The sequence below is a fragment of the Mastigoproctus giganteus genome, chromosome 14, assembly GCF_048544385.1.
Source record: "Mastigoproctus giganteus isolate SK-2022 chromosome 14, ASM4854438v1, whole genome shotgun sequence".
Taxonomy (NCBI): Eukaryota; Metazoa; Arthropoda; class Arachnida; order Uropygi; family Thelyphonidae; genus Mastigoproctus; species Mastigoproctus giganteus.
Window position 1 is genome coordinate 79,451,993 of NC_143588.1, and position 26,520 is coordinate 79,478,512.

The 26,520-nt window shown below is 37.3% G+C and overlaps 1 protein-coding gene across 1 annotated transcript in view; it reads left to right on the forward strand.

Annotated features, from left to right (window-relative positions):
- The first annotated feature begins 3,305 nt into the window (after window positions 1–3,305).
- LOC150075281 (sphingomyelin phosphodiesterase-like) overlaps window positions 3,306–26,520 on the forward strand; it is a 127,938-nt gene continuing 104,723 nt past the window's right edge. Inside the window, exons 1-4 of the mRNA XM_090388430.1 lie at window positions 3,306–3,893; window positions 9,350–9,574; window positions 12,422–12,610; window positions 12,866–13,030. Coding sequence (XP_090244556.1) covers window positions 3,849–3,893; window positions 9,350–9,574; window positions 12,422–12,610; window positions 12,866–13,030 — 624 coding nt within the window. The 5' untranslated portion in view covers window positions 3,306–3,848. The remainder of the gene's footprint in view (window positions 3,894–9,349; window positions 9,575–12,421; window positions 12,611–12,865; window positions 13,031–26,520) is intronic.

Genomic DNA, 26,520 nt, shown 5'->3' on the forward strand with positions numbered 1-26,520 from the left:
TATATCCACAATATGAGAGATGCCAAAGGGTGTTGGTGGTATCCTATGAAAATAAATAACAGTAGTCTTCTCTACTAGAGATGCGTTATTTATTTGAAGTAGTGCAATACCGTTATCTCGTTGTGAAGGCAACCACAATATGAGATACAATTAAAACGATGCCTTCTACACTACTTCATCCACCACCTTTCTCTGCCTACAGCGCTATCCAAGATGGCGCCTCCGTAGCCAGGTGGACAGGAGCAGTAGTGCGTAGCACACGCTTCTTGATCAGACCGGGGTTCGAGCCCTTGACCACCAAATACGGAGGATGCGGAAAGGTCAGAAATGACCGCAGCATATTCCCGGAGCAATATGGCCTTAGTTGCTAATGCTCCTAAAAACCAAATAACAACAACAGCTATCGAAGATGGCATGTTATTTCGGAAATGGTGTATTCCCGATACACTCTTGATACTGTCGAACGGGGACTGCAATTTCTGTACCATCTCTGCGATAGAGTGACCCATGCGTCTGGCACCCACTATCATCCCTCTTTCAAACTCGCGAGGTTTATATCCATACTGACATCGAATTACCGTCTATGTGAATGCAGTGTACCTATATACCTGTCAAGGAGTGGGTTCGTCCACTAGCGAGAGGGATAACAGCGTCGCCCGGGAACCAGGTATCCCATAAATTCTGTCCTTTTGGTGTACTTCCCAATACCCTCTTTCGGTAAAATGTGAATCAGTTAAAACCAAAGGTATAAAAACCAGAAAAAAATTCCAAGCAACTATCTAACTGTCCTGTTGAAAACAGGATCGTTGACAACACTAACTAGGATCTCAGTAAGCCAATGGCTCAAATATTCATGTAATGAATCTAGCATATGGATGTCTTGGGATGTCAATTGGCTGGTTGGTGTAGGGTTTTAGGTGCACCAGAAACTAGACCGTATTAAGCCCTGTATATAATATGTCTGTAGATTGTGTGTGTTGCGTTGTAGGTTTTCTGTTCGCTGGAAGAAAAAACCCAGTTTCCGGGAGAAAAATCATGCATGCTATCCTCGCCTTAGACTGACTTACTCAGCCACGTTATGAAAGAGACCCATAAAAATTCCTCGAGTCACCGACGGGATTCAAACTCATGTCTTTTTCATCTGATGTGGAGAGAACGGTGATTACACCAACTGTGCTACCCAAAGTTCTTGATTGACTGCTGTACTTCTTCCTCCTGGATCTCTCATTCTGCCATCTCTTGTGCGTTCTTAGTTTTCTTCATTTCTAGACCTATCTAGGGGGACACAGCCGTTATGACTAACTTCGCTGCTCCACAGGTTTCCCTAGAATTCTTCGAGTACCTTCTGGTTGGGGGTCCGTTATTTTCCTTCTTCTCTTGTCCGATTTTCCTATAGAAGGCTCTTCTGATTTTCATCAAATATCCTGTTGTCTGTTTTCTCTGGGCACTTTCCCTATAACCGCGAAGTCCCTTACTGAATGCCAGGAGTTTCTACTTGTGGGTGTCAAGGTATTCTTCGATCTTCTGATTATAGGTTTCGTGTTTGCTGTGGATGGCCTTCACTTGCCACTACTACTACTACTTTTCTGATCAGCTTCTTACTTCTGTTACCCCGTTGGTACTGCGTCAGTTGGCCTATCTTCATTCTTCTCTTGTCTTCTGCTGTAGCCTTCTTTTCTAGGCTGGTTGTTCCTTGTCTTTGCATTTTGTGTTATGTTGTTCTTCTTCTTATTTTTATTTATGAAACCCCAAACACGAAAGGTATTAGTACTATGTATCGTGCATAGGTTAAAGGTCGAGAAGACAGAATATACAAGTTGACATTAGCATTGAGTTTCTGTGGATTTATAGTAAATAATACCAATCTCAATTTTTATGTCATCCAATTAATTTCGTTAAATTTGCCTTACGTTAAATTTCCTTACGATGACCATTATCACCATCGTAGCACATTATAATATTTTATAACGCTCCTCTCTGCAATGCATTGCGCAATATGTGTGTGGTTCCTTATTTACGAAGAGGAGATATACTGTATTCTGATATGGAAGAATATTATATGTTGTGTTTGAGTAATGACTCATGACCAATGATTTGTAGCAATCAAAAAGAACAGAAAATAATATCTATATATTATTTTCTGTTCTGCTTACCCATTTATTTAATTTTTACCTGATTGATAACAGGTACGATAAATATTAGATAAACACTGGATTTTTCTAACGATCAACAGTCAGAAACACACCGTCATGATCCTAAACTTAGACGTCATAAAATCCAAGTACAGTATTCCAATCACTTCAGCTCTGACTGTGACTGAAACTGTGAGGGATCGAGCTGATTCACTGTGAAAAAACCTGTTATTCAGAGCTTGCATGTTACTTACTCTATATGTCAGTCTCTTTGACATCTGTCAATAGTCAGCAAGTGGTCTTTTCAGTAATTCAAATATTTAAACTGTTGTTAATACTGTAACTAACTTTTATTTAATTTTATATGTTTATAGCAACGATATTTCACTATATAGTATAGATTTTTATACTGTTGTTAGGCTTCCCCCCAAAGAAAATCTGAGGGAAACCAGTCAAAGTAAAGGGTTAACATGCAATCCCATCCACTAAAGGAGAGTGTCTTTCTTTATGCATACTAATCCGCCAGAGATCGTTTCTATGCGGTAAATTTATAGACATCAATCGCCTCGCTCGTGCATTTACACCATACGTGGACTATGACGGTTACACATGCAAGCTCTGGATAACAGTTTTTTTTGTGACAGTGACTCTATAGGAGCAATATCACAGGTCGGAGCTGGTGCGCTAAGAATGCTAGGATTTTTAAAGGGATTATCCACTTTTGTGAATAATATACGTAAGACCGATCGAAAGCGTAATTAATTTTTTTTTCTCTTGAATATTTTAAAAATTATTCGTAGCAATTTCTCTATACATATTGGTGTCTTTAACACTATGACGTCACACTGAAGTTTCAACTGTAAACGCAAGCGTTATAGTTGAAAAAAAAAAAAAAAAAACCGTTTTTAAATACATTGTACTGCGTAATCGAAGCTTTGTTTTTCAAGTACACCTTGGTACTCTGACGTCACATTCCTAATTGTAAATACCACATTGGGAGATCACATTTCATTTGAAGACACTTTGTAAATTGTATGTAACTACGACCAATTAAACTACTTTTTACAAATAACAAATTGACAAAATAAGAATAACATTCGGTACTCTATTATCGGTTTCGCCATGCTGGAACCTTCCGCGCTTATCTTCTGGGCATTTCATTTGAAAGTCGATTATATCTTTCGTCGTGCTGTCGATGGGACGTATTAGGCTAGGCTAAGGCGTGTTTACAGTGTACCAGTCTGAGTTAGGAATGTTTGTGCCATTCTCCAGTGAGTTTTGTGGCAAGAAATTGCTCATTATTTAAAGGAATGGTGGAAGCGCCTGCTTTAAAATATATTCAGTTTCGCTAGGTGCGCACACAGCTGTGAGATAAAACGAAGCGAGTTGTTTCAATATGCTTCGTTTTATCCCATATTTTCATCGTAATTTCCTTTATATTATAAGGATCATCAGCCAAATGCCCTTTAATAATTCAGAATTTAAGTAGAATTTTAGTTTTACTCCTAACTATATCAAAACTATTTTATATAAATAATTCTGAAAATTATACTTGCCACGCACTTTAGGCCTATTAATTACTCAATTTAACTAGCGCCCTCTGAAATTCTTCCATCATTATAACACGCTGTATAACACGACTCCTTTATAACTCGCCTTAGTATAGCCTAATACGTCCCAGTAAAACTATGAAATATAAATCAGTTTTCCAATACAATGGTCAGAAGAAGAAAAGAAGAAAGTGCCCAGTATTTGAAACAGGTGAGTGGTGTATACAATGCTATAGTCAAAGTACTAAGGTTGCTTTCGTGCACTCTAGAACATAAGCAATTGACACAGCTGTTGTGAAAAACATAGCCTATAATAAAGATAGTATTAATTTATCTACTTAAAAAAAAAAATAAAATAAATAGACTAAAAATTTTTTTTTTTTTTAATAAGTATTCTTCTGTGTCTGCGCGTGTAGCACAGTGGTATCATCCCCGTCCTCCCCACACCGGGTGGAAAAGGCCTGGATTCGAATCTCGTCGATGACGCAAGGAACTTTAATGGGCTTTTTTCACTCCGTGGTTGAGGTAGTCGGTCTCAGGCGTAGATAGCAAGGTTTCCCCCCCGCCGCCCGAAAGTGGGATTTTTTTCGTCCAGCAAAACTGGCAAATCGACCAGAGAAAACACGAAATTTACAGACATAATACACATATGAGAAATGATGGGTAGCCGTAATATAATAGTTTGAAAGTATTCTTCTGTTCGATGATTAATTTCAGCAGTAAGTTTATCCCAAATAACATTTACAGTACAATATTAACAATAAATATTTCTTTTTCACATAAAGTAACTTCATGATATGTTGCATCATTATACATAATTTTACCTTTTTTATTCTTTTTTTTTTTTTTTTGTATTTTGTCTAGTCCGAAATTAAAAATTTTGCTTTATTTTCTATAATGTCAAAATCATTTCTTATATTTAAAATAAAGTCATTCAATTATTTCAAAAGATTACTACATTCTAATATACAGTATCTATTTTAGAGTTTTGACGGGATTGGCTTGTTGCTTTTAATATTCTGTCCCAAATAAGTCCCCATTAGTCAATAATGCAGTTTAGTTTTCGTCAGTTTCGAACTTTCTAATCGGAAAATAGGTTTTTGACTTCACAGGTAGACAAATTAATTAAAGTTGCCGAATTTGTTTATAGCACTCTCTTTTTTTTTTTTTTTTTTTTATCTGGCTGCACAATATAAATATAAAGTTTTTATATTATAAATATAAAGTAACTGAATTTTTTCCTAAATATTGATCTATTATACTCCATCATCTTGTAGAAACAAAGAAAAAAATTGTGCAAACTTTGTATAAAAATAAAATTAGGCGCTGATTCAGGACAAGGTTCTGCATTGTGCCAATCAAATTTAAGAAATGACTGGCACACGGTACTTAATGTGTTGTTTCAATCTGGTCCCTAATCCTGAATACTTTCCTGCTATGTTGGAAGCATTGTCGTAGTTTTGCCCACTGCAGTTTTTAAAAACTACAGATAAACAGTTTAATTTATTTAAGATTATTCTTTCTAAGTATTCTGCATTGTGCTGTTGCATTATAGGAAACCAGAAAATCTTTAATTACAAAAATTAATTGATCCGAGTGACTAATATCGAACGTTGAGTCCACTGTTAGTGAAAAATAAATTGCTTCCCGTACTTCTGATTTTAAAACTTCTTTTGTTTTATTCGCTATTAAATTTATAAATTCATCTCAAGTTTTGTGAGAAAGTCGAAATTCTGTTTGCTTGAAATCCTTTGTCAATGAGGACAAATTTTGCTCTCATGGAAACGTCATTTACAGTAATAACATTAAGTACTGTGAATGTGAATAGCTACATTTATTTTCCCTTAGGTTTGTCTTCAAAAATATATTTCTAAGATCACTCTGCTCTGCTATTTAAAATTATGTCAAAATGAATTTTATTTTCGCAACACTATGAGAAATTAGGGGTGGAGGGGGGAATTTTAATGGTACCAGTTTGGCGACTGAATATGGCGAACAGAAATCAAAAAATGTAGATATGAAAAAGTGAATTTTAAATTTTGCTTCTATACCGATCGATTATGTGAACAAATTGATACCGAACTAATCAATACACAGTCTGGATTGATATAAAGAGCAAATTTAAACCTCACTGAATTCATATTGAAACCAAAACATTCAGATATATTACTAAACCAGATAGCAAAACCTGTGTTCATTGTATCTATACGCAAGATTATCACCATGACTACAACCTTCAGTCTCTAGTTAAGAGAAGAATTTTGTTTGAACATGCAATTCCAGTTATCTTATTCAGAAGATAGTTTAAGTGATTTTTTTATCACTTATTAATATCCATGTGTCTGCCAAAAACAGTCGTATTAAATCAGCGTTTGACTTTTGTTTTCGTTACAGTCCTTTATTTCTTTCTACTCACTCTTATAAATATTAACGATTTGGATCTTTCCTTAGACTTCATAACTTATATCAATAGTTTATAGGACCGATAAACTAGTAATTATTAATAATTATTAGGGCGTCTTAAAAATATTCATTAACACACATTTGGCCTGGGCCGTGTTAATGTGGAAATCTGGAATCGGCGTCAGCTATACACTTGCTCTCAGCAGCCGCAAAATAAACATCGAGACCCTTCCATATTTTTAGGAAAAGGGTTACATTTTCTTGTTTGCATGAGCTCTCGTGCGTAGCACAGTTGCTGTTATCACCGTTCTCCGTACACTGGGTGGAAAAGATCCGCGTCTGAATCCCGTGAACGACGCGAGGAATTTTTATGGGTCTTTTTCACAACGTGCCTGAATTAGTCGGTCTCAGCTGAGGACAGCGTGGTTTTTTCTCCAGCAAACAATAAATGACCCATAAAACCCTTAAATGACCCTTAAATGGCCCATAAAACACAAGCAATTCACAGATATATTATAAATACCGCAAAATAAGTTGCTGATGCGCCTAAAACCCTATAACAACCAACCAACTTGTTTTCATGCAGGTGCATAAAAGTTCTGACACGGCCCCTGCCTTTGTCACATAAATTATATATTAATATGGAAGCCGTTTTCTTGAGACGGCCATTGTGAACTATGAGCCTAACCGATCGGGCTGAAAGTGGGCTCAAATTGAAGATATTCCTTTGTAGATGTGCAGAAAAATGAGAAAATATAAAAGGCACGCAACGTGCACATTGTGAATAATCGGAAAGATGGTGAAAAGAATTCGACGCGTACTGGTTTACCTGCTCATGACAAAACACGGACTACATTTATTTAGGACAGCTAGAGAAAAACTGCTACCAATTGCGAAATTTTCGCAATGGGTACAGATAGTTGCTAATAATCAGAATACTTTTTTCCCCCCTATTCTTACTATAACTGCCTATTGTATATACTACAGAGAGGCTACCCAAAATACCGTATATAATAACGTAAAACTTATGATATTATATATAGTATTTATTTTTTCTCTCATTCAAGCTCTTGTGACAATACCATTATACACCCCCCAGGCGCTTCCGTAGCCAGGTGGGAAGGAGCAGCAGTGCGTAGCACACGCTTCTTGTATTAGACCGGGGTTCGAGCCCGTCACCACCAAATACGGAGGATGCGGAAAGGTCAAGGGAATGACCACCGCATATTCCCGGAGCAATATGGCCTTAGTTGCTGATGCTCCTAAAAACCAAATAACAAGCAAACAACCATTATACACAATCCTCATAATTTTCTAGAAACACGTATATGATTGAATTCAGTTATCTTTGTTACTCTACCTCCTTTATTCATGGGTGCTTCGATATTCATATTCAGTATATATTTAACTTCAATGTTTATCCCTTATTTTGATTTACCTTCAGTATTTATCATTTACTTATTACCTTTTTTAGTCTTCCTGTTCTCTCTCGCTCTCCCTACCTGGTTTACTTTACCTTGTAACTATAAGGCTTATCAGGATGAAACTTTAGGTTTTATTGGCACCCACCTACACCTGCGACGTTAAACAGGATGGAATTAGCCCCTAACATATAAACGATCAGCGATTTACCTGAAAATTTGTCCTAAAGTTCCTTCAAAACATTAAGCTTACCTTTAAACCTGTTACGTTAATCCTCATTCATCTGTTATTCTGTTCGAAACATCCTGAAGAACCATAATTCCTCTCAAATATGTTTCTCCACAATGTGCTCTCCTAGTCGATCCATCTGTGGATATCTCCTCGACTTCTTTTCATTATCCTTCCAGATTTAGTCTAATTGCAGGAAGAACAATCGGATCAGTGGTTCCTACCTTTTGTCACTCAAGTCATACTTGACGTTAAAGAAATTCATATTCATGTCATACCTAAGCAGTCATTGCGATTAAACTCAATAGACTTTTTCCTAATGTCGCAGCACACCACTTGGGAACTATTGCACTAGACAATGTAGAGTTTTAATCACCATAGCTGCAACTGGATATTATCGGCTCACATGTGGCTTAAGCCTTATGTGGGCCGTCCAGGAAGCTCTGGGGACCCTGGCGGAGACAAGCCAGAGAATAATGGGCAACCTGGCTACCTCCTAGTGGCGTGAGCGGGCAACGTGGAGTCCCACCAGGGGCCCTGCGGCCAAATGACAGGACACACAACAGAACCTAACGCAATATGTCATATACAACACACAACACACAACACTTTTCTGGTATTTACAGTAGTACTGTATTTCTTCACAGCGAATATATGGCACAGATGTGGGAAACCACAGGTGGTGCCTGACCCTAATACTATGCACACTGTGTAGGCGTCCAGTCAAGTTATCCGTGCTTGTGGTCACCCATCGCCAACTGTGCCTAAAATTTTTGCATCTGGATAGTGTCATTGCACCATTTATGACTGGGAAAAATTTGTTTTTTCGATGAATCATGTTTCCTCTTTTGCCGTGTGGACGCTAGATGGAAAGTATGGCGACGAACTGTGAAGAGGAATCAGTCCGATGTGCTGGTCCAATAGAAATAGGCAGGAGGCGACAGTGTTTCGGTAAGGGGATGGGGATGTTTTCCTGGGAATCTCTTGAAACCCTCATACCCCGAGGCCGCACTCTGAATGCTAAAGACTACCGATCCACTGGGCTGATCAGGTATGCTCTTCATGATGACCTGTTTTCCATCAGAATAATGCGCCCTGCCACGTTGCCGGTTGTTCGAAAGTGGTTCGCCCAACACGAAAGTGACCTTGGGTGCTACTTCGGCCTCCGAATTCTCCTGACATGAATCCGTAGAACATCTCTGGGATTATGTGGATCAACAGTGCGGGCCTTTGAATCTTCCACTACGGACTATTGCAGGTCTCTGGGATGCAATCCGAGCGACATGGTACATGGTTCAAAGTACATGGTACAAAGAGGTCTTATACAGTCCAGCCTCACCGTGTGGTGGCGCTACCTGCTGCAAGAAGAGGATATAACCACTATTAGGTAGGTGTTTGTTCATAAATGTTTTAAAATTAGTGTATTTTGAAGCATAAAGAGATGTAATTTTTTTATAATTTTTTTTCAATTATTATTATCATTATTTTTATATATTTTTATTCTTCTGGAATTTTTTTTCTTTTTATTCTGTGAATATTTTTTATCATTTTTATTACTATTATTATTATTATTATTATTATTATTATATATTTTTATTACTTTTTTTTTTTTAGACTCAAGCAGTTAATTTTTTTACGCCTAAACCAAAAATCTGGAAGATAATGAGATTATCAAATTTGTTTGTTTGTGGAATTTTTCTTTTTCTTCATATGTGGATTTTGTATGGACGGTTTATAGCCACAACAGATGGACCTGCCAAACATAAAAATTTACTGTTGGAAACGTCATACCAAGTCTATGGTCAGTCGTTTATGTCCGACGTAACCACATATAAAAAGGTAATACCACCTAGCTCACATCAAGTAATGCCTTATTATGTGCACTGACAAAACCGTAAAACTATCTAATAAAATTAAGTAAACTAGTTAACAAGGCTATTTCCTCTGATATAGTCTTGTTGACTATATTTATATATATTTTTAAAAATGATTTTAAACTTGATTTATTGGTCTTTAAGTGGTATTTATCAGTACCACTTCTTTCGAATACAGACACTACTCAAACGAAAGAATTGATCAGCCGAACATAGCCACATGAATATACTGAAGTACTGAGTCATGTCCTGAGTTAAGATATAACGCCATCGCGACCAGTATAAACCTCCTAATACCTGAAATAGTATTAAATCTACCTTTAAGTCTTCCGAGAAGTCAATGCAGTTGGTCTTTTGTTAGCTATTTGCGGCACTGGTTTAGAGGGGTGCATGTGATGAATTTGCTAGACAAATGAGAATAGTTGCGGAATAAAGATGTAGTCCAGGGACAGACTGGCAGCTACAAAGGGTTCTGGGAAATTTCCTGAGGGAATTTCGCCCCCCCCCCAACTTTTCTTTAAACTTTAAAAATATAAGGAAGGGCGAATCAGTTAAGTTCAACTGAAATATTTTAGTAGATAAATTATATCCGAGTTATTTTCTGAAATGGATATTTCAGAAAATATCCATAAATAGTTATTTTCTGAAATATCCATTTCAGAAAATAACACGAATTTGCACACCAGTCCCCACGGACTGGTGTGCAAATGTATCACCAATTCACAAAGGGGGTTCAAAAGGTGACACAAGTAACTATAGATCTGTTAGGTTAACTTGTGTTCCAGGGAAAATAATGGAATCGCTGTTTAAAGAAGCATTGCAGGATCATCTAGACAAGACTGCAGTAAAAGTTAAGACACAGCATGGGTTTGTGAAAGGGAGATCTTGTCCGACCAATTTGATTGGATACCATGATGTGGTCACAAAGGAACTGAATGTCAAAAATAATTTTGATATCATCTACTTAGATTTCAGGAAAGCTTTTGATACTGTTGCACATGAAAGACTCCTGTACAAATTGGAGAGGTATGGCATTTGTGGACAAATATTATTAGTGGAGTTTCCCAGGGTTCGGTGTTGGGCCCATTGTTGTTTTGTATATTTATCAAGGATATTGATGAAGGTATATCGGGTTTGATGTCAAAGTTTGCAGATGATACAAAGGTTGGCAGGGTTGTTAACGACAGTAAAGACAGTATGCTACTCCAACTGGATCTAGATAAGTTGGGAAAATGGGCTGAGAATTGGCAACTGAAGTTTAACATTGACAAATGCAAAGTACCATATGGGTAGCAATAACCGAAGAGAAACGTACCAACTGTGGTACTACACACAGGGAAGTGGAAAGTGAAAAAGATCTGGGGGTAATCGTGCAGTCAAATATGAAGTTCGCTGAGCAGTGCAGACGGTCTCCCAGGGCAGGTCATGGAGTCTTGTCAATGATATATAGGAATTTTGCTAACAAGGACAGGGAAGTGATTCTCCTGTTATACAAGGCAATGACAAGGCCACATCTAGGGCACTGTGTACAGGTCTAGAAGCCTCATTTTAGGAAGGACGTACAGTTGCTAGAACAAATACAAAGAAGGGCAACAAGATTGGTGAGGGGAACAAAGAGATGCTGTTACCAAGAAAGGCTTAAATTCTGCAAATTGTAGTGCCTGGAGAATAGGCACCTGCGAGGTGATCTGATTGAGGTGTATAAGGCGGTGAATGGGATGAGCAAGCTGAATGTTGATGGGAGTCTTCCTCTTGCTCAGATTAAGTACCAGAGGGAGGCCATATATTCAAATTGAGGAAAGACAGTTGTAGAATATATGTGCGGAAATTTGCCTTTAGCCAGCGGGTAGTTGATTGGTGGAAACTGACTTCCATCTTTTGTTGTGGAAGTTGGTTGCCTAAATAAATTGAAAGCTGAGCTGGACAGGCATTTGGATCGAAAGGTGGCGTGAAATGTTTTTTTTTTTTTTTTTTTTTTTGGCTGATGCTGCATAAGCTTGCTTTCTTGCATCGTATGCCTCTACTAATGCTAATGCTGTTCCTGCCAAATATCGGTGGATAGCCAGATATGTCCTGGACCTTAAGACAAATAACAAACTAACTAAACATAAAATATACTACGGCCATTGCCCAATGTGGAGGTGAAAGGAGTTAGGAACCGTTAGCTTCATGGGAACAGAATAGCATTTTTCCTTTCCTATAACAATATTAACAGCATTAAATTAATTTGTTGTGTTTTATTTTGTGGTTCAAGCGTTTCCGAAGTTTCATCTAATGACGATATAACCACATTTTCATTTCCCATAATAAATTGTTAATTGGAAAAGACTCAACCAAGAATCGAGTTTATGATAACTAGAATGTAATGGTTTAAATTTGAAATACAAAATTAAATAATTTTTGTGTTTGCACCGGTGACTGACATTGTAAATAACGATATTATAAGTATAAAGGTAGCAGTTGAGTCAGTAAAATAATGGATAAAAATATTATTTTTTTTTTTATTACTTGTGGTATAAGTGGTCAAAATCCTTGTGGGTAACGCAGCTGATATAATTACCGTCCTCCCCAACACCGGATGGGAAAGATCTGACTTCCAATTTTGTCAATAACGCGAGAAATTTCTATGGGATTTTTTACAGCGTGGCTGAGTTAATCGGTCTCATGTTAAACTTGTAACTATAGTTAATACTGTAAGTTTGGTATTCCTTTTAAAAATTCCATATGCAGGGCAGTACTTTAAATCTTATGCACAAGTCAATGTGTGCATTATAAAGTAAACAATACAATATGAAATAATTGTTTCTTACAGATGAAACATGAAGACAAAAAGTGGTCGGGACTGTTCTGTACGTTCTGCAAATTTGGTGTGCTAACATTTCAGTACATTTTGAGGAAATTAGGTTCTATATCAAAATTATTGAAAGCTCTTTTTATTTGGTGCACAGTGCTGAACTTGGGTACAAAAAGTGTATGTCATGGAATAATCGATTTATATCAGGTAAAGAAAAAACATCTTTTGTCTTTACCTTCATAAATTTAAGTACACAAAGTTAATACAGTACATCTTTTTATATTTTCTTCTCATTTTTTTATTATCTTGTGATTTCGATTTAATTCAATTTATAATCAAATTATATATGTAGCAGTTTACTATATTTCCGTTCTCCGTGCAGTTTTTTTTTTTTTTTTTTTTTCAGTTTTGTAACCCTCAGTGCATAATGTAACATTTTGGTTTCTTTTGTTTCATGGCCAGGGCATGGTAGAAGAAGTAATTATGAATTCGCAGCTCTCACCAGATGAAATATGTGGGATTTTTTTTGGAAATGAATGCTTCGAAATATCAAATCCTCTTGTAAATTGGACAGTCCGTTTACCTGAAGTTCCAAAACCGAATATAGCACCTATCGTTCTTCCAAAAGTAAGTTAATTTGTGGAAAAGAAACACCAAATAAAACAAGTTAATTTGTTTGTCTAAAATTCCGTGGAATTTTAGACAAACAAATTTATTGATAGAAATACTAGTGACAATAAATATGAGGTAAAAACGCATCAATGCTACACGTGACATGTCAGCTGTATTAACTTTATTTTATTTAAATAAATCTTATAGTGTTTAAAAAATAAGTGAAACTTACGCCGACGACTTAATGCTGTTGGTGGTGGAGGATTCCAGGAAGTAGCTTGAGGAGGACCAGGTGTGCTTTGAACACGTTGGAGTTTTGAGTGGAGAAACATAAAATGGTAGTCTCGATGTAGAAAACGAAGATGATCTTACAGAAAGGGAATCCTATCGTTAAGATCATTGGGATCTCGGTTTCGTGTGTGCCCTTGGTCAGGTACCTGGGGGTTGTGTCAAATGAACAACTGATATTTTTTCCCTACGTTAAGTCACTGAGAGAGAAGGTTACGAATATATAGCTAAGATTCGCAAGGTAGTGAGAGTGCAGTGAGGAGTCAAGGGTGGATCCCTTGACTCCTCACTCCACTCTAATCAATCATAAAACTGTCCGATATTTGTTAGACAGTTTTATGATTATGAGATTTGTTTTGAACGTTATGGAAAATGTGAAGTATGAAGAAGAGCTAGCGGAGAATCAACTCCCCAGTGTGTCCTAACTGGTTTTAGTGGTGTGTGGAAGGGATGATGATGATTTGTTTTTTAATGGCACATTGGCAGCTGAGGCATGCCAATGAGTCTTAATGAGCCAAAATGTCAAATACGAGTTATGAAATTAATTGAAAGTGATAAGAGTGCAGATGAACTGTTGCTCTGGAAGCACTGTAGTAGAGAGTAGGTTTAAAATTATGATGAAATGCATATATTTCTCCAGATTTTTTATTATTTAATTATTTTTAGCAAACAAAAGAATTATTGCAACCAGTGCCAAATTTAGGCGTAAGCCATGGCTTTTTTCTTGGCATATCTATCGAGAAACAGCCTGGCCATTTCTTTTTGTAAGGATAAAAATGATAAAAATCTGTACTTACATACTTTGGGCCTATTCACATGTCGCATTATGTCTATATTCGGAGTGATTGCAGATTACGTTTTCTTAGCATTAGCATTAGTAGAGGCATATGATGCAAGAAAGCAAGCTTATTCAGCATCAGCAAAAAAAAAAAAAAAAAAAAAACACACCACTCCCATTTCACCCCTCTGTTCGTTCGAAATACCTGTCCAGTTGAGCCTTAAATTTGTTTAGGCTATCAACTTCAACAACAAGTGACGGAAGTCGGTTCCACCAACCAACCACCCACTGGCCAAAGGCAAATTTCCGCACATCTATCCGACATCCGTCCTTCCTCAATTTGAATTTATGCCCTCTGAGGTGATTATTTTGAGCAAGATGAAGAATCCCATTGGCATTGAGCATGCTCAAACCATTCAAAGCCTTATACACCTCTATCAGATGACCTCGCCGGTGCCTAGTCTCCAGACTGTAATTTGCAAAACTTAAGCCTTTCTTCGTAAGAGCAATCCTTTGTTCTATTCACTAATCTTGTTGCCCTTCTCTGTACCCGTTCCAGCAGCTCTACATCCTTCTTGAAATGAGGCCTCCAGACCTCGGACATTGACGTGCGCCTCATGGCGACGCCATCTTGGGAACGCGTTCGCGTCTCCACCCCGTGCCAGGTTGCACCGTCCGCACAAACCTTCGGGTTCCCAATTCCCAATAGCACGGGGCGGTATTGGTGGTGAATGAGGGGCGGCGCCAATCAGCGTCTCTTTAAACCTAGCAGCACCGATCGTCCAGTGCCACCCCCGCATAACAAACTACCGAACACGGTCTCGCCGTCGGCGGGCACGAGAGTCCCTCGGTGCCCGTGTCGCTTGGCTATGCAGGTACCCCAATTCTTGTTAATGATGAAGTAATAAAAACTTAAATTTAGAAATATTGTTACATTCAAGTTAAAGTAAACACTTTTATTGGCGTAAATTCATTATGAAAAAATATCCAGTGCTTGTTAAGATTTTATGAAAGTGCCAGCTCCACAGCTCCAAAATGAATGGTATTAATGAGGCAATCTTTTCAAGCTGTTTATTGTAGTAGGGTTTTAGGAGCATCAGGCTATACTGCTCCGTATATAAACTGCAGCCATTATCAACCCACTGCAGGATGGAAGCCTCCTCAACAATTCATGCTGAGGGAAATGGACCATAATCTGCCACGCTGGTCCAGTGTGGGTTGGCAAATCGATCGTATTTAGCAGTCAGGGGCTTGAACCCCAGTCTATTCAAAGAGCGTGGCTCCGTGTATACTGTCTGTAAATTACGTGTGTTCTGTGGGTGATTTTCTGTTTGCTAGACGAAAAACCGAAGTTTCCGGGGGAGGGGGGGGGGGGGGGTGAACCATGCTACCCTCGTCTGAAACCGACTAACTCAGCAACGTTGTGAAAAAGGCCCATAAAAATTACTCACGTCATCGACGGGACTCGAATCCAGGTCTTTTCCACCCGGTGTGTGCAGGAGGAAATTCTACCAATTGTGCTACCACCTGTTTATTGATTTTGGAATAATTTGAATATTTAAATAAAGTTTTATTATATTTTATAAGTTGCTTTAATTACATTACTTTGTTTACATATAGTAAAATATACATTTCACAGGGTTGTTTACGATGAGCCAATACAATTATGTATTATTTTATAAACAGTGATGTATATTAGACACACCACCCTACATTTATCCAATAGTCATTATTCAAATAACTTGGCACTTTAAGAAGAAATTAAACGAGATATTGATCTCGAAAATTTCCTCCGATTTGTAACGTATCAATATTGATTGATATCCATAGCTGTACTTAACTAGGCACTCGCTGCGCCCCTTCCTCTAGCTGAGAGTTTCCATTTACAATGGGCTTTCGCATATGTATTACCAGAAGAAAAAGGTGTTCTTAATAGCTACAAATAAATTATTTAATTCAAAGAAATATTTATTTCAATTACATTTAATTATCTTTCCCACAAGACTTGTGATGGATTTATAAATTTAATAGCGAATGAAACAAAAGTAATTTTAATATCAGAAGTTTAATAAATTTTAATAAAGGAAGCATTTTATTTTCACTAATAGTTGACTTAACGCCCCATATTAGTCACGCAGTTCAATCATTTTCATAATTAGGAATGTTTGAACTAATGGAGAATGTTTGGAGTATGTTTGAACTAAAGATTTTTATGGTTTCCTACCAATACAACAGACAATGCAGAATACTTAGAAAAAATAATCTTACACAAAACAAATGATTTATCTATAGATATTAAAATATTTTTAAGAACAAGTAGAGAGCGCAAGCGCAAACAAGCGCAAGTAGAGAACGGTCATCTTTGGTATTAAAAAGAAACAAGAATTATGAAAGGAATAATACAAAATAAAATTATTTATTGAAGCAGCATTAATGAACATGATAAATTATGATGTATAATTGACGTATTCGCAAAAGTCAAAAGGCCAGAAATTGGTGAGCAATAATACCATATGTGTGATTATTATTTTTAATGTGTGATTAATACCAGATTTTTTTTTCTGATTTGTTACTTTGTTTATATTATCGAATCTTGTGTGCAATTTTATCTTATTTGCGATTTAAATATTTAACTTATTACCATGTTAAGTTATTGTTTATTTCCATTATCTGTGATTACTTTTGTGAATATATTACCTAGATGATATAAGCATGTGTACGTATATTATTTTGTGTTATCAATTATGATAGTCTTTTTTGCACCTGAAGCCTCAAAAGGTGAAAGTTCTCTGTTGATATCCATAAATATCGTTGGTGTTTCCCTTTAAAGATTACTTTTAAAAGCTCGTGTCTTATAGAGGGGAAATGCAAAATTGGGGATTTATGGGTAAATGCAAAACTCCAAGCGTTTTTGGATTTTGAAAGAATTAACTGAATTTAGGGCAGGTTCGTGTGTAAAAGTTGTGATTACGATCTGTGTAGGTTCTCCGCAGGGAAAATCCTAACGCTGATTGGACGAATCTGCGCACATGATAGTTCAGTTTCAAAATGGTCCATCATAGTTGAGAAGCGGTTTTAGTTTCGGTTTTCGTCACAGTTGAGAAGTGGTTTCAATTTCGGTTTTCGTCACAGTTGAGAAGTGGTTTTAGTTCAGTTTCGGTTTTCGTCATAGTTGAAAAGCAGTTTAAGTTTCAGGTTCCCCATCTCTCTCTTTTAGAAGTAGGAAGCAGTTTTAGGTTTTCAGTAGTTTCGTTCTCTTTTCTTAGAGAAGATTCGTGTAATGTACAAAGATCAGAACGTGATGCGAATCTTCTCTAAGAGAAGTCATCTAAATGTACAAATAAATTGTGTGGAGTGGGAACCTTTTTTGTATTAAAAAGATTTCAGGTATGTGTTCAGGTCTGTATATTTATGTAGACTCGTTTTATAGAATTATTATTAACAAAGGCTCGTTTGACCCAGGATATTAAAATACGGCTAACCCTATTTTTCCCATAGGGCCTGTTGTTTATATTGCACGATTTCGCATTGCACGAGGGTTTCTAGGACCACAACTATCCTGCTATACGAGGCCTGACTGTACTGCACTTTAGTGTCGTGAGCAGTGTTGCCAACTCTTAATGATATTTCCCGCTAGTCGCATACTCAAAATCCGTTATTTTTAGCACTTGACCAACCAAATTTTTTGAATTTTCATTTGTTTGTACTTTGTAGTGAATAAAAACAAACAAACAAATAGTATATATAAATAGTTATTTATTTTTCTGTTTTTAATATAAAATCAATATCTAAAAATCTAAATTAATTTCGAAATTCAATACCTTCTCATCATATGCTTCTTGTGTACCTATTTTGAGAAGCACTTCTTCAGGTAAAACATAATTTTTACAACACTTTTCAACTCTTTTGAGTCCGTATCGTACCGATAAGATTGCATTAACCGTGCCAACACTCATTCTGTTGCGTGTTTTGTTTTTTACTAGATTTAAGTTGCTGAATATTCTTTCCAATCTGCATTGGATAATGATAAAATTAAAATACCCAATGCAAATTCGCTAATTTCTTTAAATGGATTTTTACCACTTGCATCTCGATATTTCGAAACTTCTGACCAAAACTTCATTGTATTGTTGATGTTTTCCCATTTAACGAGAGTAATGTTTATATACTGTTGCTCAATTTTTTCAATTTCTACTTCAGACAATTTTAAATTTTGTAATAAATTTATCAGTGGTTCTTTTTGTTGCTTTAATATATTGTTAACTGAGATTAATGACATTTTTTCTAATTCTTTTATGTTGTCCGGAAGGCGTTGTTTTAATTGCTGTTACAAATCAATCAAGAAATTACGGCATCTCTCTCTTATTGCCATTTCATCTGTTGTTGTTGTGATAAGTTTATTCATTATTAATTCATTTATTTTTCTTTCAAATTGGTAACCTAAATATGGCTTAGGGTCTAAATAATTATTAATGTCCTCTTCTATCCTTTCAATATGTGTATTTGGTAAAAACATTTTATTGGCAATCATTGACAATAGCATGTTTAAATCATGTAGTAATAATGTAGGATCGGCAGTATTTGATTCAAAAGATTTGTTTACTCTTTGTACTTCAGATAAGATAGGTTTTAAAATAAAAGATACGCTAAATTACTTTCATCTTTGAACATTGAATAAAGAAGTTCTGCAGTATAACATTTGTCAGTCAAACGAGTTATTTCAAAATGAGCTTTTAATTCAATAATATGTTCTAAAATTCTTGTTATAGCAACTTCAATGGATAACCACCTTGTTTGACACGAATGAACTATCTTTTTCGGATCTGCACGATCGTTTATGGCACTGTATAAATATTTGAATTGATTTTGTCGGCTGGTGGATTTACTAAACGCATGATTTTGCATTGCACGAGGGTTTCTAGGAATACAACTATCGTGCTATACGAGGACTGACTATACTAAGATATTATTACACTGTGGTTATTAGAAATAATTATTATTTACTACTCTTATTACTTATTGCTCTGTGGTTATTAGAAACGTTGAAAGAGATGTCGGCAATTCGGATCGCATTTCTTGGAAGCCAAACAAATACGACGAAGAAAAATTATCCAATGCCATTCCTTTGCTGTTTCAAAAAAAGGCGTCATTAGAATTTTTTCCACATTTTTAGATTTGATTCAACAATTTAAAGCTATGACCCAATGATCAGGTCGTTTGACTGCGAGCGTAACTACGTAAAATTGTTGGGGTTCTCCTCAGGGAAATCCAGAATAATATAAAACTGATTCTTTGCTTTATAAAAAAAAAAACTATATCATCTTTTCAGATTATATAGATTAGAGATGATAGATGATTATAGATGATATAGATATATTTAAGCAGATATCATCTTTTAAGGGCACAAAAGGTGATATAGTTGTACACGTTGGCACTAATGATATCAAAAGTAGGAGACCGGCAGAATTACTTAACAAGTACAGGTCACTATTGAAAAAGAGCCGTGAAATAGGGTTGAAATTGAAAGTGTCTGCAATTCTGCCCAGACACGATAGGAGGGAGTATATGATGAGAGCCTTGTCGATCAATTCGGCCCTGGAAAGATTGTGCAAGGCTCAAGGGGTAGAATTTTTTTCAGCCTGGACTGTACTTGTTAACAGGAGGGATTGCTTCTACAGGGATGGGATACACTTAAATAGAAAGGGTGCAAGAATATTTGCTGATGCTATCGAGGCAGTGTTAGGTGGGTCGGAAAACTGCTAGCTTGGGGGGAGACAAAGACGAATAGATTAACAGTAGCCACTGGCAGAGGTGAAAGAGATTCTTGTACTGCTTCTATTGGAATGAGCAGAAGCCTGAAAAACAAGATGCAGGATATTTCAGAGACTGCCGGGAGTCACTGCGGTACAAGTAAACACATGGGTTGTGTTAGGGTAGCTAAGAATAGAAATAGGTGCATGTATACTTGCGTGTACAGCAATGCTAGGAGTTTAGTAAATAAATTTGATGAATTTGAGGTATTGCTCACAACATACAAACATATTGTGACACCACGTCTCTAAAATACCAACAAACATATTGTTGGTATTTTAGAGACATGGTGTCACACAGATATAAGGAATGCAGAACTGGAATTTAGGGAGTACAACGTCTACAGAAAGGATAGACTGGATAGGAAGGGAGGAGGGGTTATGCTATTAGTTAAGAAATACATAAAATCCAGGGAAGTGAAGCCAGTGGACATCGCTGGACAGTGCAGTGTCGAGTCAGTTTGGTGTAACATAAGCATTGGGAGATCAAAATTGAGAGTAGGAGTGTGCTATAGGCCTAATGACTCTGATGAGTATAAGAAGATACTGTACAGGGAAATAGAGTGGGCCAGTAAATCAGAGAGTCTTATAATGGGAGATTTTAATTTCCCAGATATTGACTGGAATTTGGGGGCTGGTCACTCACACACTAGCAAGGCTTTTGTGGATTTATTGGATGATTGTTTTCTACATCAGCATGTTCAGGAGGCAACTAGAGGGAGGAATACTCTTGATTTGATTATCAGCAGTGATTCTTCATGCATTAAGAATCTGCAGATAAATAAACCACCAGGTGGCAGTGGTCACAGTGTGCTGAAGTGGGATTTACTCAAAGAGGTAACTACCATTAGGGGTAAAGGGAAGGGTTATTGCTTTCGTAAAGGCGACTACGATAGACTCAGACAGTATTTAAATTCTATACAGTGGGACCAACTGATGATGTTACCAACAGCAAATGCAAAATGGGAAGCATTCAAAGAACTTATCTTGGAAGCTACTAGGCTTTACATACCAACTAAGAAATATTGTTCAAGGTTTAGGCCTAAATGGATGTCAGCTGAACTGATGAGGCATATGGCAGTGAAGAAACATGCATGGGATACATACAAATTAACACATGGCACAGAAGCCTATGATAGATACAAGTTGATCTGTAACCAAGTTACAAAGGTGGTTAGGCAGATGAAGGCAGATTACGAGAAATCTTTGGCAAGGGATGCAAAGAAAAACAGCAAAGAGTTCTTTACTTATGTAAACTCTAGAAGGAAGGGGATGAATCAGATTGGTCCACTTGATATCGATGGGTCAAATGTTGATGATCCTGCTCAGGTAGCTAACAAACTAAATGAATATTTTGCATCGACATTCACACATGAGGAATTATTTAGCGAGGGGAAAGCCAGAGGTGTATTCAACTCTAGCAGTAAGCTAGAGAATCTTGTAATAACTGAGAGTAAAGTGGAGGAGAAATTGTTGAAGATAAACACAAGAAAGGCACCTGGGGTGGATGGGATCTATCCAGTTATATTAAAGGAGGCAGCAAAGGAAGTAAGCAAACCCTTAGCCATAATTATGAGAGCTTCCTTGGACTCAGGGGAGGTACCCACAGACTGGAGATGTGCAAATGTCACCCCAATTCACAAAGGAGGATCAAAGGCTGACACAAGTAATTATAGACCTGTGAGTTTAACTTCTGTTCCAGGAAAATTAATGGAGGCACTAGTTAAAGAAGCACTGCAGGATCATTTAGACAAGACTTCAGCTATAGCTCGGACACAGCATGGTTTTGTTAAGGGGAAGTCTTGCCTGACCAATTTGATTGGATACTATGATGCAGTCACAAAGGAACTGGATGCAGGGAATCACTTTGATATTATATACTTGGATCTTAGAAAGGCTTTTGATTCTGTTGCACGGGGAAGACTGCTGCACAAATTGGAGCAGTGTGGCATTGGAGGCAAATTGCTGCTGTGGATAAAGGGGTGGCTGAGGGGGAGAAGACAGAGAGTGGTAATCAATAGACACTGCTCGTTGTGGACTAATGTTATTAGTGGAGTCCCTCAGGGCTCAGTGTTGGGTCCATTATTGTGTTCTGTATTCATAAATGATATTGATGAGGGTATATCAAGCTTAATGTCGAAGTTTGCAGACGATACAAAGGTAGGCAGGGTTATCAAGGACACTACTGACACTATGCTGCTGCAACAGAATCTGGAAAGGTTGAGCAAATGGGCTGAGAGGTGGCAAATGAAGTTTAACATTGACAAATGTAAAGTACTACACATGGGAAACAGCAACCCCAGAGCAATGTATCAACTCTGTGGTACTACACTGACAGTGGTAGAGAATGAAAGGGACCTGGGGGTTGTTGTGCTGGCAGATATGAAGTTCTCTGAGCAGTGCAGACGGGCTGCAAGAGTAGCTCATGGTGTGTTGTCAATGATATATAGGAATTTTTCTAGCAGGGATAAGGAGGTGATCATTCCCTTGTATAAGGCAATGGTCAGGCCACACCTAGAGTACTGCATACAGGTCTGGAGGCCTCATTTCAAGAAGGATGTAGAGTTGCTGGAACGAGTACAGAGAAGGGCAACAAGATTAGTGAATGGAACAAAGGGGTGCTCTTACGAAGAAAGGCTTAAGTTTTGCAAATTACAGTGTCTGGAGACTAGGCACCAGCGAAGTGATCTGATAGCGGTATATAAAGCCTTGAATGGTTTGAGCATGCTCAATGCTGATGGGATTCTTCCTCTCGCTCAGAATAATCACCTGAGAGGGCATAAATTCAAATTGAGGAAAGACAGATGTAGAATAGATGTGCGGAAATTTGCCTTTAGCCAGTGGGTGGTTGATTGGTGGAACAGACTTCCATCCCTTGTCGTGGAAGTTGATAGCCTAAATAAGTTTAAGGCTCAGCTGGACAGGTATTTTGAATGAACAGAGGGGTGAAGTGGAAGTGGTTTTTTTTTTTTTTTTTTTGGCTGATGCTGCATAAGCTTGCTTTCTTGCATCAAATGCCTCTACTAATGCTAATGCTAACTATGAAATATGATATCCCTACTATTTCAATTATGAATTATTTTTATTTTTAATTAAATAATTAATTGAACAATTAATTTAATATTTCTTAAATGAATATTTCTTAATATAAATGTTAAATTGTCAAAATACATAAAATGCTAAACATTTATACTCTTCCTGCAAAAAAATCCGCTATCTGCTATTTCATATTTTTATCCACTAAACTTGAAGCAATTCCGCTAAATCTAGCGGGGGAAACCGCTAAAATATCAACACTGGTCGTGAGTCACGGTCAGCCTGCTAGTCACCGCAGCTCGGAACTGTCGTGAATCGTATTCTGACTGGCAGTTCCGACTTGACTGAGCATCATCATCATCATCAGCCATTTTCAATCCACTGCAGGATGAAGGCCTCTCCAGCAACTTTCCAGTTCCTTCTGTTTTGAGCACTGGCCATCCATTTACTACCCACAAACTCCTGAATTTCATCTATCCATCTCCGCCTTTGTCTTCCAGGTTTTCTTCTAGCTCCTCTTGGATACCATTCTGTTATTTTCTTAGTCCATCTATCATCATGTCTTCGAGCTATGTGTCCTGCCCAAGACCATTTTAGTTCTTTAGTTTTGATAAGAATGTCCTTTACTTGAGTTTGTTGCCGAATCCATGTGTTTCTCTTCTTATCTAACAGTCTGATTCCCAATATGATTTGTTCCATTCTTCGCTGTGTAGTTCTCAGCTTCTCTTCCATTCTTTTGGTGAGTGCCCAAGTTTCACTTCCGTAAGTCATGGTGGGGAGTATACATTGGTTCATTATTTTACGTTTCAAACAAACTGGGATATTGCTCTTCAGTATGTGACTATATTTCCTGAATGCTATCCATCCAAAGTTTGTTCTTCTCTTGACTTCCAGCCATTTATAATTATTACAGCTAATAACTTGTCCCAGATAAGTATATGACCCCATCTTTTCAATTACTGCTCCTTCAATCATTATGTCCCTTTCTGTGGCATACTTGTTCATCATTACTTTTGTTTTAGCCATATTCATCTTTAGTTCAAAATCCTTACTAGTTGTGCATAACTGATTAAGATTTTCCTCTAATTCTTTGGGATCCTGACCACAATGTCAGGCTTATGACTATAATGTCATCTGCAAATCATAAATGGTTTAGGTACTCTCTGTTCACATTGACTCCTTTCTGCAACCAGTCTAATCTTCTGAAAGCTTCCTCAAGGGCAGCAGTAAACAGCTTCGGATATTGTGTCTCCTTGTCGAACTCCTTTCTCAATTTTAAATTTTCTACTCTCTTTGTCTAGTCTAAAAAAGGAGGTAGCACTCTCATATATTTTCTTCAAAATCATAATATATGGGGTATCAATGCCTTGTCTTTCCAGTGCCCGAAACATTGCCTTATGCTGTATGGAGTCAAATGCCTTTTCATAATCCACAAATGCCAGGCATAATGGTGTTTTATATTCATTTGCTTTCTCCATTAGCTGTGATATTACGTGAAGGTGATCCATAGTTGAGAATCCTGTCCTAAAGCCAGCTTGCTCTTTCAGTTGATTCTCATCACATATTCTTTCTAATCTGTTAGTAATGACCCTTGTGAACAACTTGTAGATGTGGGATAACAAGCTAATTGGTCTATAATTTCCAATTTCTGATTTATTTCCTTTCTTATGCAGCAAAACTATGATTGCATTATTACACTGCTTAGGTGTCACACCTTTTCTAATGCACTTTGTGAAGAGCCTTGCCAGTTTTTGTGTTATGTCTCTTCCTCCCAATTTTAACAACTCTACAGTAACTTCTTCTTCCCTCGGGGCTTTCTGATTCTTCATTTTCTTCAATGCATGTTCTAACTCATCAGGAAGAATATTGGCTATGTCATATGTGCTGCTACTTTGCAATCCATCTTCCCCACTGCTGGCATCATTCCCCTGCTCCTTGTATAATTCTCTATAGTAGTCTTCTGCTATTTGAATTATGCCTTCTCTGCTGTTTATAAGTACACCATCGCTATTCTTCAGTTTCAGTATCATTTGTCTTTCTGTATTACTGCTCATGGCTGCTGATTTAAATCCTTTGTTTTCCCTTAATGCTTGTTCTACTTTTATTGTGTTAAATCTTCTTATGACCTCTCTGAGTCTCTTTCTAATGGCTTTGCATAACTCAGTATACTCAATTTTCTTCCTGTCAGTGTTTTTCTTGCTTTTCATTTGTTGTCTTCAGTTCATCATGTCAAGTGTCTCTTGACTAATTTTTTCTTCTTTGGATTTCTTTTTCCCTATAGATTTCTTGGGCTTTATCACTTTCAAAAAGTAGTAATATTCCTCATCGATATCTTGGTCCTCAGCAGTCTGCAGAAGCTCAAACTTGTTCTTAAGTTCCGGTACATACTGCTTTTTCTCCTCTTCTGTTATCTCAAAGACCTTTGTATTATTTACTCGAGTCAGTTTTTTCCTTTCCTACATCTATATCAAATGTACATCTTACCATTCTGTGATCACTTCCAACATTTACCTTATTCAGGACGGTAGCATAATTCACAATATATCTTCTGTTAGTGAGGATGAAGTCGATTTCATTAGTAGTTAATCCATTTGGACTCTTCCATGTCCACTTTCTGTTCACCCTTTTCTTGAAAAAAGTGTTCATTACTGACAGTCCTTGAGATTCTGCAAATTCCACAAGTCTTTCACCTCTTTCATTTCTTTCACCAATTCCAAAATTTCCTATAGTTCCCCTTTCTGCGCTGTTTTGTCTTTTTCCAACCTTAGCATTGAAGTCTCCCATAATAATAGTGTAGTGGGTTTTCTGCTCATCTAGAAGACTCTCAATTTCGGTGTACATTTCTTCAACCTCTTCATCATTATGGCTCGATGTTGGTGCATAAATCATTATAGCCTTTAGCTTGTACCTCTTAGAAATCTTGAGTATTAGTCTTGACACTCTTGGTGATGTACGTTTGAATTCCAAAATGTTGTTTTTAAAATCTTTATGGACCAGAAACCCAACTCCACCTTCACTCTTTTCACTGTTTCCATTGGTGTACAGCAGATTGCCACTTGATAAACTTATAAGTGATTCATTTCTTCTTCTTGTTTCAGCCAAACCGATGATATTCGAATTCACATTTTCTAATTACTTTTCCAGCTCTAATATCCTGTCTTCACCGATGAGTGATCTTACGTTATAACAGGCCAAGTTCAGTTTCCATGCATGGCAGCCTGGTCGTACCCAGAGATTCTTAGCACCCTCTGCTTCCACTCTGATCCTCTCGCTGCCATAAGAGGGAGAGTGAAAGCTGCTGGGGACTGAGGGCCATTTGTTTCATCGTGCTTTCATATGCTGGAGGGTTTGATCTTTTCCTCTTCACGTCGACCAGGCGTCTTGAAGAGAACCACTCTACACATTCGTTGCCACCTAAGTGATGTAGCAGGGCTTACCATCGAGAAGGTGTGCATGAGTGGATTTTAGGGAGACAGGCCAACCTGACTTCTACCAAATCTTCTGTAATAGAGAGATATTGGATCCATCAGTGTTTTAGGCTGAGTGTCTGATAACACACAGGATACCTGTTCCCCTCTAAGCCCTTCAATATA